Source organism: Chaetodon auriga, chromosome 21, assembly GCF_051107435.1.
Source record: "Chaetodon auriga isolate fChaAug3 chromosome 21, fChaAug3.hap1, whole genome shotgun sequence".
Classification (NCBI taxonomy): Eukaryota; Metazoa; Chordata; class Actinopteri; order Chaetodontiformes; family Chaetodontidae; genus Chaetodon; species Chaetodon auriga.
Window position 1 is genome coordinate 10073670 of NC_135094.1, and position 16086 is coordinate 10089755.

At 43.7% G+C, this 16086-nt stretch overlaps 1 protein-coding gene across 4 annotated transcripts in view; it reads left to right on the top strand.

Moving 5' to 3' along the window:
• Positions 1–16086, top strand: part of c21h8orf34 (chromosome 21 C8orf34 homolog) — a 54753-nt gene that overhangs the window by 31729 nt on the left and 6938 nt on the right. For 2 of the 4 annotated variants that reach the window (XM_076760968.1, XM_076760966.1), the window contains exons 8-12: positions 2049–2184; positions 4963–5010; positions 6390–6475; positions 6592–6665; positions 12577–12703. In XM_076760968.1, coding sequence (XP_076617083.1) covers positions 2049–2184; positions 4963–5010; positions 6390–6475; positions 6592–6665; positions 12577–12703 — 471 coding nt within the window. The remainder of the gene's footprint in view (positions 1–2048; positions 2185–4962; positions 5011–6389; positions 6476–6591; positions 6666–12576; positions 12704–16086) is intronic. The other 2 variants (XM_076760967.1, XM_076760965.1) reach the window with 1 other exon arrangement.

Below are 16086 nucleotides of genomic sequence, written 5' to 3' on the forward strand. Positions count from 1 at the left end.
AGCATCCGCAGAGACACACTGCGATCATGGCTTAAAAACACACTGCCAGATTAGTGCAGATCTCCTCCAGGTGTGTCTGGAGGCACGTGGGAGCAGCTGTTGACTAACCAGCCAGTGAAGGGGAGTGAGGCGTCAGCCATCAGTGTCGGCATAAAAGCATGAGCAGCTTGAGCACACAGTCATAAATACGCACAAAAACTATTAGGCTGATGGGTCCAGTAGTATGTGAGATAAGCTTCACACACCGATACATGCACACACACCAGATGGTGGAGATAGAAATAGGGTTAAGGAATGTGTTTCTTGTGCATTTGTGAAAAAACAACACTTAGAATTAATTAACACAAGACTCTGCTCAGCTGAAGAGGTCAGGACAGAGTGATCAGACTGAAGGGATGATTTCCTGACATTCAGAGGAGACAGGGGAGATTTTCTGGCTCGGTGCCACGCTGATGGATGGAGGGAGAGCGTTCTCATGAGCAAGTGTCATCTAATCTAATCCGGGTGATTAGTCATGCTTTCTCCTCTTTCAAGGTGTGGGGCCCGTTCCCCCACCCGCCCAACCAGGGGCCAGGTAACGCGATCTCTAAGTGAAAAGTATCAATGTTGGTTTCAAGTGACTCGGCGCACACATACACTGTACTGTATGTACAACAGCAGGAACAATGGCAGCGAGAGGCGTGAATGCACTGTATGTCCTGAGGCCAACCCCTGTCATTGGCAAAGCTCCTAAATTCTTCTGGTCTGATGGGAAGAACGGGACAAATATTATTACGGTGACCAGTCAAAATGTCCTGCGTGATTCAGCATGTGTTTTGAAAAGCTCGACCAGCGCAATTAGCCAAGGAAGAGTCCAGACACCCACTCGCTATTCATTGTCATAACACGGAAAGTACTGCAATATGTTTTATCTCTCGAGGATGCATTCAAAACCAAAATGGTCTGGCCGATTCTGACTTCTCCTTTGATCCTCTGTTCTATTTAACAAACCGTTACAGTTCTCCGCTTTGCTACAGAAAACACTGACTTCACATTGTCCTCCTTCACTGCACTGCTTTCATAAATCTTGTCATTGGCGTGATTTATGCTTTTTTTTCACTATCTTGCTCGTACAGTGTCGATTAAAGAAACATGTCGCGTTGTGTGCCGTGATGCTGAACGTTTAGCCCTCTGACATGATAGCTGATGATCCTGTTTAGGCTTAAATCACCTCCAAACTTTCAGTCCTTCCATGTGGAGAGCGTTCATAGGGAACAGCTGTGTTGTTGAGATAAAGCAGATATCCTGGAAAACAGAGGGAAGGCAGACAAAAAGAGAGTTTATTTTATGTATATATACATTAAAATGGGACTGCACCTGTTGTGTCTTTGTGTTTGTGCGGGTGTAAGCTTATGCTCACACTGTGACTGCAGAGAAAAACAGGCAGAGTAAGAGGTTGAGATGAACAGTGTTGGCGTGTCAGATACATATGGACTTCCTTAGAGGGAAGGGGGTCTGTGTTTGTGTGTGTGTGTGTGTGTGTGTGTGTGTGTGTGTGCTCTCGAGGACACAGGGAGAGATCAGACGAAACCCAACTTTCCAGCTCTCCATCTCCCTCTTACCACTCATTTCTCCTCGCCGACTTCATTGTTCTTTGTCCCCACCCTCGTCAGCTTGTTAACGCGCCCTTCCTGTTTCTGCGCTGCCACGATGGGGCACTGTCATCGACTCATCCGTGTCTTCTCTGTAACAAAGACTTGACGATGCGAGCTGCTTTTTTCCCCTCTGAATGTGTGTGTTTTTGTGGATGTTTGTGTGCGCAGTGCGTGTCAGCGAGGCAGTGGGCGCAGCGGCGTGGCTGCGCTGAAAGTGTTTATTTACTGTGATGTGCTCGCTTGCCTCTTTCGCTCTTAGCAGACTGTCATCGCTGGGCATCATATTGACAAGGGAGACACCAAAGTATGATTAATGACTGTCTTTTCTCTCGCTTCTTTTCTCTCCCTTGTCCTTGCTTTCCGTCTCCTTCCGCTGTCTCTCCTCGTGTCTCTTCGCCCCCCCCTCCTCCTCAGAGGACCTTGATGACCTGCGGATGGAGGGCGTGACGGGCTTGGCTCCATCCGGCAGTAAGTTCAGCCAGGGACGCAGCTCCTATCAGCCTGAACCACAGGCCAAGGTCACACTCAACATCTGCTCTAGGTGTGCCAGGTAATTCTTTCCTTCTCTTATCTGGTGTCTTTGAGAGAGTTTGTGTTCATTTAAACAGCACAGCTGTGTAGCATCAGTCTTCTTCTACAGGGTTTTAAAGGAATGATTAGACATTTGGGGAAAGTCTCTCATTTGCGTTCGATTCTCATCCGTCTGTCCAGTAGATATACAACTGCAGCCAGCAGCCGGTGGGCTTATCTTGGCATTAAGACTGGAAACAGGTGTAAAAACAACAACTTGTGGTTTTACTGGACCTTATGTTCTCTATTATTTCTGGACCCGGAGCAGCGGCTTCCTTAAGCCCTGTCATCATCGGGCAACCAGCAGAGACATCAAGAGGTCACTGTGCCAGGCCAAGAAATAGTCCAGCACACAACCTCTGTAAAACCTGTTGTTTTTGCACTCCAGATTTTGAACGGATTAAACTAATAAGATGGCTTTTAGGCAAATTCTGTCATTTTTGGACAGAGCCGCGCTAAATGTTTGCAGTCTTCATGCTAAGCTAAGCTAACCGCCTGCTGGCTGTGTCTTCATAATGAACAGACATGAGAGTGGTGTCAATCTTCTCGTCTAACTCTCAACAAGAAGAGAAAAGCACGCACGTGTATCTCCCAAAATTCAAACTACCTATCTAAGACTTCTATGAATTCAAGCACATTTTAGCGACAGTAAAGTTGCCGCAGTCACTGTAATCGATTTGTTTCTTTCCAGCATCCAAGCCTGACTCCTCCTTGTGCCCTCTCCTCCACTCCCCCACCCACTCTCTCTGCATCTGTATCAGAGGCAGCATACCTCAATATTCAAAGCAGAGAATAATATCATATCTGAAGTGCATTCCTGTCCCTTGCCTTGTTTTCACAAATCAGCCCGAGCACTGATAATCATCTCCATTATCACCCTTTCTCTTTTTATCACAGTTTTTCTCTTCCGACACATTTCCTGTTCCCCCTGATCCACAGCATCAGTCCAGAGCTCAGATTTCTGAGTGTTGGGTGTGATACCACAGGCAGGTGTGGGCAGGACTCTTCCTTGATGCCAGTCAAAGATAAACTGGTATCTGTTCGATGAGACGCCAGGCACACATCTGCCTACACAGCCTCCTCTGTTTGGGGTTTGGCATTTGTTTGTTTCCTACTCTTCTTTCATTCACGGTGCTTATCAGTTTCGCTCCACGCACATGATGTGGGATGTTGTCAGAGGTTCTGCAGGGCCATGAATGGTGTCAGTGGATTTTTTTGGTTGGCAGTTTATCGACTGGATGTTTTTAAGCAAAGAGTTTATACCTTTGGCCCTTCATTGAGTCCCCGGGTCAGATCAGTGGCCGAGCAAAAACAGCATCTGTATCTGGAGTTGTTTTTTGGCTCATTCGCTGAGCTTTTTTTTTTTCCTGACTGAAATGTCAGACATCTGTTCTCCTTCTCTGTCTTCTTCTCTCCTTCTGGTTCAGTCCAAATTCTTGCCTCGTCTTCTATAACCTGACCACAAAACCCTACTGGCGAAGGAGTCGTGGTCGTTCATAGTCATTTTTGGTGAGTGTAAGGGCCATAAACAGATCACTAAGCTGGAAAAGTGTTGCACGCACGGTATGCCTTTTGTGCTATTGTGGAGACACGTCATTCTGAAATCAGGAGTTGTGCAGGAGTTCATGCATGCACACACACAGATATTCATGAATCCACTCATAAAACGTGTGCGTGCATGTCCTTGCACGCATTCGCACAGACTGCCTGTGTGAGGAGGAGATAGTGGAGGCAGAGGTCAGGGCGCAGTTGGAGAGGGATAATCCTAACAGAGACTTTATGCTGTTTGCATGAGCGCTCTGTCTTGATGGGATTGCCAGAAACACCTTTCAAACGAGGCTCAGTATGAAGCCAACCTTTAAACTGACTCCTCAGAGCACTAACATATGTGGCACAGTTGGTGCCCCCGTGTTTCACACCTGCAGACAGTACTACTGTACAGATGTGACCTTGTGCTCAGACTGAAGTTTTAAAGTTATTTTTTTACAGTTAGTATAAAGTTAAGGCCTGAGAATATTGGGTGGATTCTTTCTGATGTTATTTAACTCCTGCAAAGATAGTGGAGGGTTGCTTGGTCCTGTGTGGATCTGTGAACACTGACCCACAAGCATTCCTCACATACTCGTCACCCCTCAGGCTCCCTTTTTTCCTGCATGCAAACTCTGATGGGTCACTGAGGTCCAGTATTCTGTGCATCACACTTCAAAAGCATGTACACTGTTTTCAGTCCCTTTCGTTGTCTGGCCAAACGAGGCCGAGCCGCTCGGCTTTATGATGCGCCGCCCAAAGCCGACAAGAGGTGACGCTTACTTTCACACCCACAGCGTGAAGGCGACAACTCGGTTCCTCCCCAGCGAGCGTTTATTAATTTCCAGCAGCGCTCCTGTGTGGTACTGTGTTCAAGATCCGCCTGTAATGCTGTATGAGATGTAAATGAATTACTGTAGAAGCCAACTACACAATAACATCATACAGACGAAAACACTTTAAGAAAACACTTTTTTATTAAAGAAAATACTGTTTTCCATTTTAGACTCAGCTCAGGATTAATTTCTGTATATTGTCTGAGATACTGTGTTTATACTGTAGATTTCAGTATGTGCATATTATCTTTCTTTCATAATAGAGTTCATGATGAGTAAGCCTTGCACGGCAGTATCACTTTTCCATTTGAACTGGCTGACCTCAAACTGAAATGTTTCCCAGCATTTAGACACCTTCCTCGGCCATTGTCCTTTTCCTTTCCCTCTGTCCGCAGCACCAAACAGTCCAGTCAGCCTGTGTGGCTCCTAACCAGCAGTGGCAGGTCAGGAAACACGCCGCTTCCTCTGGCTCTCCACTGGTTGGTTGAAGTGTAAAGTGCCGTGTGGCCTGTGTGTTGTGGGCATGTCTCTGTCTCTCGGGCTATAGCTGTGGTCTCACCAGCATTTCATCCACCTCCTTCATCCACCCGATCAGTTCTTTTAATGGCTTTGCGCTCCTGCCACAAAACCTCCTGTGTGCAAACGCATCCCAGAACTTGGGCACAGTCCGGAGGAGTTGGCGGTGCGGTCCAAGGAAATGGATAGATCTCCACAAACCTCATTTGGGCTTGTAGTTCTCATTAAATTAATTGTTTTCATATCAGGAATGTACTGAGGGAATGGTAGTCAGGCCTTGCGGCTATGAGTCGCTTTTGTTCAGAGAATGAGAAGGCCTTGTGATAGTCATCTTGGGTACTTTTTAATGGCCTTATAAAGACCATTAAAGAGAGGCAAAGACAAGGAGAAGGATATATAAAGAAGCAAAGAAACAGAATACACTTTAAAAAGCTGCGTTCTGCTTTTACCCTCGTCGTAGAGGTAGAAACCAAGAGGCCCCGCGGCTGCAGCGGAATGCAGCCGCGCCATAAAAGCGCGTGGATTGCTTTCCTTTGTCTTCAGCTAACACCGATGACAAGGAAATAGCATGCAGTGAAAGCATTTTGCGCTAAAGTAGTGCGTAAATACGGTTAATATGCGGTATGATTTACAGTCGTTAAAAATATGCTGCAGAAAAATAAACGCTGTGTTTAATTCCACACTGATGCTGGAGTGAGTGAATTAGCTTGCAGAAGAATGTAAATGCAGCGAGAAGCCACGTGTCACATGTTTATCTTCCCACTGAAAAGGCATTTCATCGCTGTTTGCCTCTCACCCACAGTATACTCCCCTTCTCGTACCTTAAGGAGACAGCCAGATCTCTCAGACCCGCTTCCATTTCAGTCCAAACATATATCTTTGATAAAAAAAAGCCATGGGGGTTTGAAACACATTATGATAAAGAACTGGATGATTTAAGGGGAAGCAGTGCGTGCCAGATTTTTTTTTTTTTTTTGTGATTTCACTATAATTTCATAAGGACTATTTCAGATTTTTTTCAGCGGGATGAAAAGCTGGGATGATCTGATAGGGTTTGTGCCCCAAATCTGACCCCCATGTTCTTATTTTGTTGGTACCTTCCCAGATTTTGCAGAAGAAGAGATCACAAACTCAATGAACACTTCCTCTTTGTCTCATCACCTCGGACTGATAGAGACTCGCTTGTCTTTTCATCATCTGGCATTCAGTTCCCAAACATGGAAAAATGCAGATTTCAGAGATTATTTAAACACACTCCGCTGCCAATGTGTACAGTCGTGTTATATGTGTTACGTGTTGTTTCTAGGTTGCAGGGGGACAGTCTATCAGACACCAGATCAGAAGAGGAGCACAGGCCTCACATATCTGAACAAGCCGTACCTGACATCTCCTGTGAGTCGCACAACAAAGCTCAAATTCAGAGTATTTGTTTATTTCCATACATTTTTGTCATCTCACGCTCTGCTCTGTCTTTCTCTTTTTCTTTTTGTGTGTGTCGTCCGGAGCAGCTCCATTGCCTGGGGTGGACACGGTGGCGGGACGGTTGCAGGAATGCGAGGCCTTGTCTCAGGTGTCAGCCTCTGTAAGTGTCCTCCCTACATCCATCGCCAAACAATTAAGATCATTTTACAGCCATCAATTACCATGTCGCTTTCTCCTGCTCGGCTTCTATTGTCCCGAGAGCGAGCGAAAAAATCACCGCAAGCCTCCTGTTAATAGGATGGGACCCAAGCTTACACAACAGTTGATAGTGCTGAATAAGTGATACCCCAATGAGAAATCTCTCTGTATCGCTTCAATTACCTCTCAGGGCACTTGTGCGAGCTCTGAAAGGTATAAATGAAAAGAATATCCTGTGACACAACAACAATTGAGGCCAATTTAGAAGTTTTATACAATAGACCTAAATATTTATGGGTTATAGGAGCGCATGCAGTTGTGTTCAGTGGGAGCCTTGCGTGATAACCTCACATGCTTCGGGGGGAAAGAAAGCTATAGAGGCCTAATGTGGTACACACCAGACTCAGACACAGGCAGACACTCACATGCTGTTAATAAAGCGGTCAGCTACGACGCCGGTACCTTTGTATAATTACCCTCCAAAAAAAAAAAGCCAATACCTTTTTTTTTTTTTATATATAATTGCCTGATCTAAGTGTTAGACAAGGTCTTTTACGGTGTTTTCTAAAGAAAGAAAGGGGTTTGGAGCCAAGGCGTTGCTCCGTGTGCAGAGCAGATGCAGAGAGGCTCCAGACTAACTGGGAGCAGACTTTTAGAGACTGAAGGCCCCGTCAAATCAAAGCCTGTAGTCGGAAGTCTGATGGATTAGGCCAAATGCAGTACACTAGCCTCTATCCAGATACTGGCGAAAGTGTGAAGCGCAGACCATCAAACTGCCACTCTTTTATTCAGACGTTCCGAGTGAAAAGCTAAGGCTTGACCAGATGATGGATAGCGTCAGTTTAATGGCTGCGTAACGTCTAACTCGGAGATTTAAGATGATTAATTTAGCTTCCAGTTAAATCTGATGTCCCGTCTGCCACTGACAGGGTTCACCTTTGTTTTGCAGCTGCTCATTCCAGGGGACTAAACACGCCATCTCTCGCCTTACGCCACATCTCCATAGGTTAAGCCCTGTCTGGCACACTTAAGCACAAGGTACTAATGTGTCCCATATGGAAACCACAAGTGCAAACGTCTCCTGTCATCTCCTGTAGCTAATGCGGTTGTTTTGTGTTTAATTGCTTATGTTTGGCTGTCTTTGAAAGGCAAATGCAATTTGTAATAGCTTGTTAGTTTAACTGGTCCTTCAGGGGCTCGTTGGCCACAATCACTGAACAGTATGGAAAAAAAATGTAATGCTTTTATGAGCTTATTTAGAAAAAAGCTCTGGTTGAAGTCATACAGTATGAGAAATGACTTTCTGTAGCTGATTGTGCGTCTTTCTTTTTTTAATTAGCTTATTATTCACTTGCTTAGGCACCAGTGTCACTTTGCATTGCTACAGAAACGTCCAATAGTTTCTTCATGCTCGTGTCAAAGAAAGGATCCATGCAACATTTTCTAGGTTCTAAATTCTGAAGTCGTATTTAATCATTAGCACATTTCAACATGCATGGCAGTCGTTAAATGAAGTATGCCTTGCATCGTACATTGCCCTGGTTTGGCCAGTAAAAGGTTGGTGATGTTGGAAAGTAAACACTGTTAATGGTTATCATTATTAGTCCGACAGGCCCCCTGCCTCTGCCAGCTCCTTTAGGTGATAATTGCCCCATAAAGACAAATACTTTCCGAAAGCAATCGCCAGAGCAAATTCCCCAAGCAGTTCTTCTATAGTTTCCTCAGCAAGTGTTAAATGATATATTTTAATCAACTTTAGCTCTGAGTTGTACTGTATGGGTGTTGCCATCGTAAAATCTGCCAGGGGAAACTGTTCATCTGTAGAAATGAGATAATTAGTGTGATGCAATGCCATATGTATGATACAACGCAGAGCCATTGTTATGGCTTATTTCTGTTTCCAGGGGAAATTTTGGCAGAATTTCAGCCGATACACTGGATGACTTTTTCTGTTTGGCACCAGTCTGCTCCCCACACCTCCACAGCCATGCATGCATGGTTATCCTCTGAGCAAATCTGGGATTTTAGGGGCATATCTCTAATGCAAATTTATTCCTCCAAAGGTTTGTTAAAGATTTCCAGATTTCCTATATTCATGGTTTTCCTGTTATCTGTTGTCTTCGTGCTGTTCCCTAAGTTTTTGTCCAGTGAGCTGTGTGTTGTGGAAAGCATTTACATGGTTTTCAGCTTGTTGGTCTCTGATCTCTCATGCAGATATTATGAAAGCCTATATCGTGAATGCAAAAACAAATTGAGTATGGGAGCTGATAGATAGATAGATTAGATTTATGCCTTTTTGTGAACATTATGATTTCCTGTAATGTATTCTCTCATTTGCCCCTCACTGGTTTTCACTGCTACAGACACAACACTTAATTTTCTCTGCTGGCTCCTCTTCCATGACTTCAAAATAGACAGTAGGCCATACAACTTGTCCTCTCAAAGCTTGAATAAAAGTCTTAACTGTGTTATTGTCAATATCCTGTTTGCTTTTGGCCGTGCTAACTCAGCGGTTGGGCCGGTGAGCCCTGTATACAGTCCATAAAATCCATTAGGTGATTCTGCTGTGAGCCAGAACAACAGGAACTCATTAAAAGCTGAGTGTTACCCCTCGTATCCCGTAGCCTCCCATGGCTATGCAAGCTACTGCAGAAGGGGCTACACCAGCTAAATTAGTTATTTGGAAAACATGTAGTTTTTGCTGTTAAGTTTAGTGGAGGATTTGGTTTTGTTTTATTTGTCTGTGTGCTTCTGTTTTAACCAGTATGTTTGACGGGCTGGTGATCAGTAAAATCCCAAACTTTTTAGTTGGTTAGAATAAAAACAACCCATTGCTACATTGTTCTCTATCTCTGTGCAGATCAACTCCTTATGCCGAAAAGCTCCCATCTGCCAGCGTCTTCCTTTCTTCACTCACACGTCAACTCATCCTTCACCGGATTTGATACGAGAGGCACTCGCCATTGGTCTTTGCTTCTGATTTGCACATTTGGGATGGTTTTTGAGATTTCCATCGGGGAGCGTAAGCTGAGCTTGTGAGATATAGTCTGGCTTTGCAGAGCTCAGGTGGCAGCCATCCAGTCCTCCTTCCTAAAAGTGAAGTTCCATTTATAAGTCTCATTCTGTTTCGATCTCCCTCTTAGCTGGAGGAGGTGTTCAGTATTGGATGAGTCACACTCCCAAAAGGAAAAGCTTTTAAGGAGTGAGCATGATTGGTGAGATGCCTGCTGGGTGCAGTAAGCTTATCACCCCAAGCTCTTATCACACATTAGAACAAGTAGCCCCAATTTATCGATTAAATGCCTAAAAAGTGATGCTCACCTGTGTGTTGTTGTAAAAATGCTCGTGTTTGTGTGTTAGTCCTTATGCTGCTCTGCCTGACCACAACAAGCGGCTCCACCAGTGGTGCTTTGCAGAGCCAGCAGTAGACTCAAACCTCCAACCCAGCCCCACCATGTTTGAGGTCTGTGACTGCATGCACACAGTTCTTGTTGCGCAGAGGGCAATGTTGGACCGAGCCCCAGATTGTGGTGATTATTACTGCTGACCACACACGTATAGCTGCACACATGCAGGCTATAAAATATTTAGCTCTAGACTTCCATCCTCTCTCTTTCTGTCTTGTTTGCTCTCAACATGGAATCAATTTGGCGAGAGCCGAGACCCTTGTTTGTTCGTCGGGCAGAAGCATCACCAGAGGGTTTTTCCTTGTTCTGTTTGAGGACTTTTAGTTTTGTCATACTGGGAGGGAGATTATACAACTTGGGTTTTGCACCACTGACATTAATATACTCATAAGTCATTGCAAAATCCTAGCTGCTCTTTAGTTTGGAGATGAAAAGGCATTGCTTCTCATCTCTTTGTCTGCGCAGATTAAAGCATCAGATCTCAGCATCCAAACAAAGGGAGAGACTTTGACTCATGTGCGCTCATGTCATACACTGTTGCTGATAAGGACAATAGCTGCTTTAGACTGCGGTGAAAGGAAATTACTTTTCATCACTTCATTATGCCTCTTTAGTGTGTAATCAAGTCCATTTTTTGTTTAGTTTTTACATCTGCCGTGTGGAGCCTTGCTGTTTGGTACATGATTTTTTAATATGTGCTGTTTTGGTACACTGTACACGCTGACTTCTTCCAGGTGACTTTGTGAATACGTATGCCTCCACCAAACCTTACGAAACAACAGTCATATTTTGATTGTAATGTCTGTTTATTTATTGATGTTATCTGGAGAGGTGAATTGCTTGCAGACTCGGTGTATCCTGTTTGTTTGCACAGCCATGGGACTGCACAGCTCCACCAGCCTCTGCCTCCGGTCTGCAGACTCCAGGATATATGTTTTTGATTACACTATAGTCTTTCCTTTAGTGGACAGAGGAGCTTGGGGTCAGGAGCAATGCAAATGTTAAGATGTGCACAGTGCTGATAAAGAGAAAATCTCCATATATCGACTTCTTATGAAGCGAGGCTGGGCTTTCTTTTGCCCAATGGACCTTTGAAGGTGAAACTTTCACACCGTATAATGTAGTGACAGTATAATAAAGAATATGAAAATGCATTTGGGAAATTTAAACTAGGAATCTGTTGGTGGCCTTGTTTGCCAGAGCTAAGAAGACCCAGAGAGGGAGAAGGACAAGATGATGTCATTCTGTTGGATTTGGGGGGATACCACCAAAGAGAGAGAAATAAAGTTGGGGAGGGGATTCAGTTGTAATGTTCAACCCGCCTTTCTGCTTTATGAAGGCTGTAATTAAGGATTGGCTTGCGGTGTTGTGGTCCTCCTGCCACAGCGGGCCTCATGTATCTGACAGGCACCAAGATCAATGCCGTAGACCCTGGGAATCCTGTTCTGTCATTTATCAGGGGATAGCAGCTTAACTTGTTTTTTACCCTACCTCTTCTTTGGAGGCAGACTTTTAAGACCACTTTGAATCCTGAGAATCATAAAACGAGCAGCCTGTTATATCCCAGGTTTGTCTTAAAGTGTTGCTGGAAGACTGCACTGTATGTATATCACCAGATCTCCCAGGGCCTTACTCTGTGTCAGCACTTTGTCAAGTCAACTCTGTCTCTCATTAAGTGCTTAGCACATCAGATGATGTAAGCGCTGGCATCGGAGGTATCATAACTTATCTAGAATAAACCAAACTTACAGGAGGTGGAATTATGGCTGACAGATTTTATTTCTCACCTGTGCTTGGAGCTCATGTGCACTTGGTCCACTGGCTTAACAGATCATCTGGCCACTTGTGTCCCATCAAAGGAATAAATCGGAGGATTAGGCATGCTGCCATTGCAGGACTTGGCAACCAGAGTCTGCCTAACAGGTCTCTTTCCAAATCATACACTTGGCCAGGAGGAGGTAGGAGCAAAATAGGCCAAAGCGGCCCCTATAAGTGATCCAATCTGCCTTCTTAGAATTCATTTCCTTTCATATGCTTCAGAATATGATCATCTTTATTTTTGTATAATATCAACATTGTGTGCTCTTGAACTATCCAAAATGGCTGATTTATTGTTCTTTAACTGCTGGTGTAAGTTTGCTGCTGTCAGGCTATTTGCCAACAGACTAGTGTGCACACAAGCTCCTATAGATTTACTGATAGTTATACAAAAATGTCCTGAACCACTACTGACAGTCTATCGTCCCGCATTCGCTAAACAGAGTTCGCTGCACGCTCCAAGCTTTCATCTACACTTGCTGTGGTTTCTTGTGTTTTTCTAAAGCCCATAAAATAATAATTGCCCCTTTTTTCCAGCAGATATGGCTCAGATATTTCCAGCAATAGCTGAAAATTATATAAAGAGTTAATTGAAGGGTCTCTCGTCTAATGTGACTCTCTCTCTTTTCTGTTCTCCTCGCTAACTAGCGTCAGGCTGTCTGGGAGACTGATCTGAAGGCTGTGAGAGGTGGGAGCTCTGTCGGGCAGACGGGCCTGCTACTGGGTGACTCCCTCTTTTCTAAAGAGCTGGAGAACATGGGCAAACAGCTTGCTGGTAGGCACTTCTGTGTGGTGTGCATGTATGTGTGCTGTGCCTTTGTGCATATATGAGTTTGTCTGTGTATTTACGAGCGGCTTTAATGATGAATAGAAGGGTAAGTAAGACTGAGTCAGATCAAATACTTTCTTTGGAATACAAGACGCAGTCTACACTGTGCAAACATTGACACACACACACACACACACTTCAGAACTTATGAAGTTCTTATGAGGGGACTTATGAAATAGAAAGGGGTTTAGAGAGCACTTATGAGGAGTGGGAGGGGCAGAGTCCGGCCAAAGAATGCACTGCTTTTGGCCAAAGGATTTTCTTGCTTAATTAAAACCTGATCTTTCTGCTAAAATGTGTCAAGACTAAATAGAAAAACTAATTAAAGTCATTTCCACGTGCCAGGAATTCATCTCAACTCATCTAACGCTTTGACAGCTTCAATCAATAACTCCCAGCTCTGCCGGGTCACTGTGCTGGAATTTGTGTGTTGATTTGGAAATGGTTTATTCCTAATGTAGTTCAAGCCTCGTCTTTGATACGTGTGACGTCTGAGTGACTCAGAGGCTGCTTTTGTTGTCATGATGATCAAGCGTGACTTTATGAATCAGATGAAAGCCTGCAGTGGAGGCCAGAGGGAATGTCGCCATTTACCGTCATGTGTCACCCATTTGTTTGTTTATGCTTGTCCTCCCACTCTGTTTGACAGCGTCACTGTGTGTAAAGACCTCATACGCGCCTTCACATACCAGACTTATATGAGGCATATTGGGCCTACTTAGTGAAGCTATTACTGTCACCCAACAGTGGTCCCAGATGCTCATCTGCACATTGAAAGCACTGGTTCCCTCAGTGCCTACAGAACAAAACAACATGCTGGCGCTTAGGAGGCACTATCAGAGGACTATTTGTGTTAGCAATACACTCAGTTTTGCCTCAGAGGTCTTCAGATGGCATTCATTTCTAGTTGTTTTACACTGAGTTACTGAACATTCAGGCCAAGGGCTCCCACCAAGCGGCTCAGTGAAGCTGTTCAGCAAACTAATTCGTCTTTCAAGCCTTTATTAGCTGCTAATGTGTTCCATGTTTAGAGCCAGAGCCTCGCTTTTCATCTCGTATTGTTACCCCAATTATGCGGTTGGGAAATCGCTGCTTGTGATGCCTTTTATGACAAAATTGATCAATTTTTTTTTTTTCTCATAATATACAAATAAATTATTGATCAGTGAATGTGTTCATGAATGATGACATTAACTGCAGTTTAATTTGAATGCAGTTTCACCTCAGGGTGGCCATGGTTTAAAAAAAAATATGATTCATTAGTTTTGCTTTTTCCATTTTACAAAACATGCCAAACTGCTCAGCATATCAGTGTTCAATATAAAACCTTGTCAGAGGGGTTCCTACTTTAGAGCCAGAAATATCTGCTCAGAGTACAAGTAAACAAGGCTGAGAATATTTCCAAGCTTTTGATGCCAGCTCTCAATTTTTTTCACTTTTTGTTATTTGATGCTACAGATCCAGTTTTGGTCTGTAGCAAAAGTCCTGAGGTTCAATACCCGGTCTTAGTCACACCATATTAGGAATGTGCACTTCTTCCCATGTTTGTGCTTGATTTATCTATGCAAGAAATGGCTGGAATTTCCATTTCTTCAGGCAGGCAGCATGCTGTATTGTTGTAAGCCTGCAGATGAGATGCAGACTTGTAAGTGAAGTGTGATTAGCGCTTTAGTTTATTTTCGGAGGAGGGACCTAATAAAGTTTGCATGAGCTCTGAATGGCTGTATAGCGTGCTGTGGCCCTGTACTCTCTCACCACGTGCAAATGCTGCTTGATCAAAGACTTCAATAGATTAGATCTGTTTCTATTTCTTCTTGTCTCCCTCTTTCTGTCTTCCCCTGTCTCATTTTCTCCCCGTCCTTTTTCCAGTTCTTATTACTGAACGACTGGATCAGAACTTATCAAAGTTTCATACCATATGGATTTTGATGCTACCTCTTTGATGTCAATGAGCTGTCATTTCATATCAGTGTCTGTGAGATGGCTTGTAGTATTTCTGAGTTGAACACGGTCAACCACATAGAATTTCAGAATAAAGCTGCTTGTGATAGGCAATTCATTAATGCCAGGAAGTAAGGGGAAGCAACTGGTTTACAATAAAATCATGAGCGGAGCGACCATTTACGGAAGGGAGAAAGCCTTTCACAACAAAAACATGTGGTGTTTATCATTATACCGGTAAATAACTTGAGATGAAAATATCTGCTTTATGGGAACTGATTACTAATGAACATATCCTGTTTACGATATAATGATAACACCAGTCATCCAGTCATGGTGTGGGTGGTAAAGGGCTTTAACTTGGAAATCGTCATATGTGGAACACCAATTTTTCATCTGTATATACTAAGTATTTCCACTGCTATCCCCGGTAGGTTTTATGGTCACCATCATGGAGATTATCAAGCAAATTACAAAGCTTCTCCATGGTTTGTAATGTCCCATACTGCAGGCCTGTCATTGCCATGATGTCATATGTCCTGAACACCCCACAAAGTTTATTATCTCGCAATTTTCATTCAGAGTGAGGTCGGCAAAGACCAAGCTACAAGCGCTGTCGTTCGTTTTCGTCCTTGTTATGTAGGAAAGTAACATGTGTGGAATACACTCAGGTTAAAGCAACACAGACGCAGTGTCGTGCAGTACACATGCAGGTTATTGAGCACATGCAGGACACTAAGCAGTATGTGCTCTGCATTGCATCTCACCATAGAGGCTGACCTCTGTACAATCAGAGCTGATTAAGCACAGAAACAGCAGTCTAATTATACATGTCAGAGAATTAAATGTATCTGATCCCTGAAGGATTGTACACAAAATAGTCTGGAATAGATTTCGAACCAACTAAGTAATGTCCCAGAGCTGAGTTTAGAGTAGTATTGCAGATGCTTTCGGCTTTGCATATTAAATGGATATTTGTCAGTGAGTAGGGGCATATGCTTCACATTTTTCCATGAAAAAAAAATGTTTGTATTGGAGAAAAGCATCATTTGCGTAAAAACAAGGAAGTCAAGGTTTGTGAAATACTTGTCATGCTTCCCTTTGTTATTTATTTAACGTCACACATATACAGTTCTCCAGAAATACTTGCTTCTGATGAGTCATTCCTGAAATTATTCCTCTCAAATGATAACTCCCAGACTGGTTTGTTGAATCTCGATTGCCAAAGTCTTGAACAAAAGCATGAAACACGGAAAAAGTGACCCAGATGTTGATCGCAGAAGTTGGCAGCGTCACTTCTTTCACAAACAGAAATGTTTTTGAGACTACCAGTGAGGCAAACAAATGTGTTTTTGTCAGGCACGGGAACATTTTTACCAGGCTGTGCT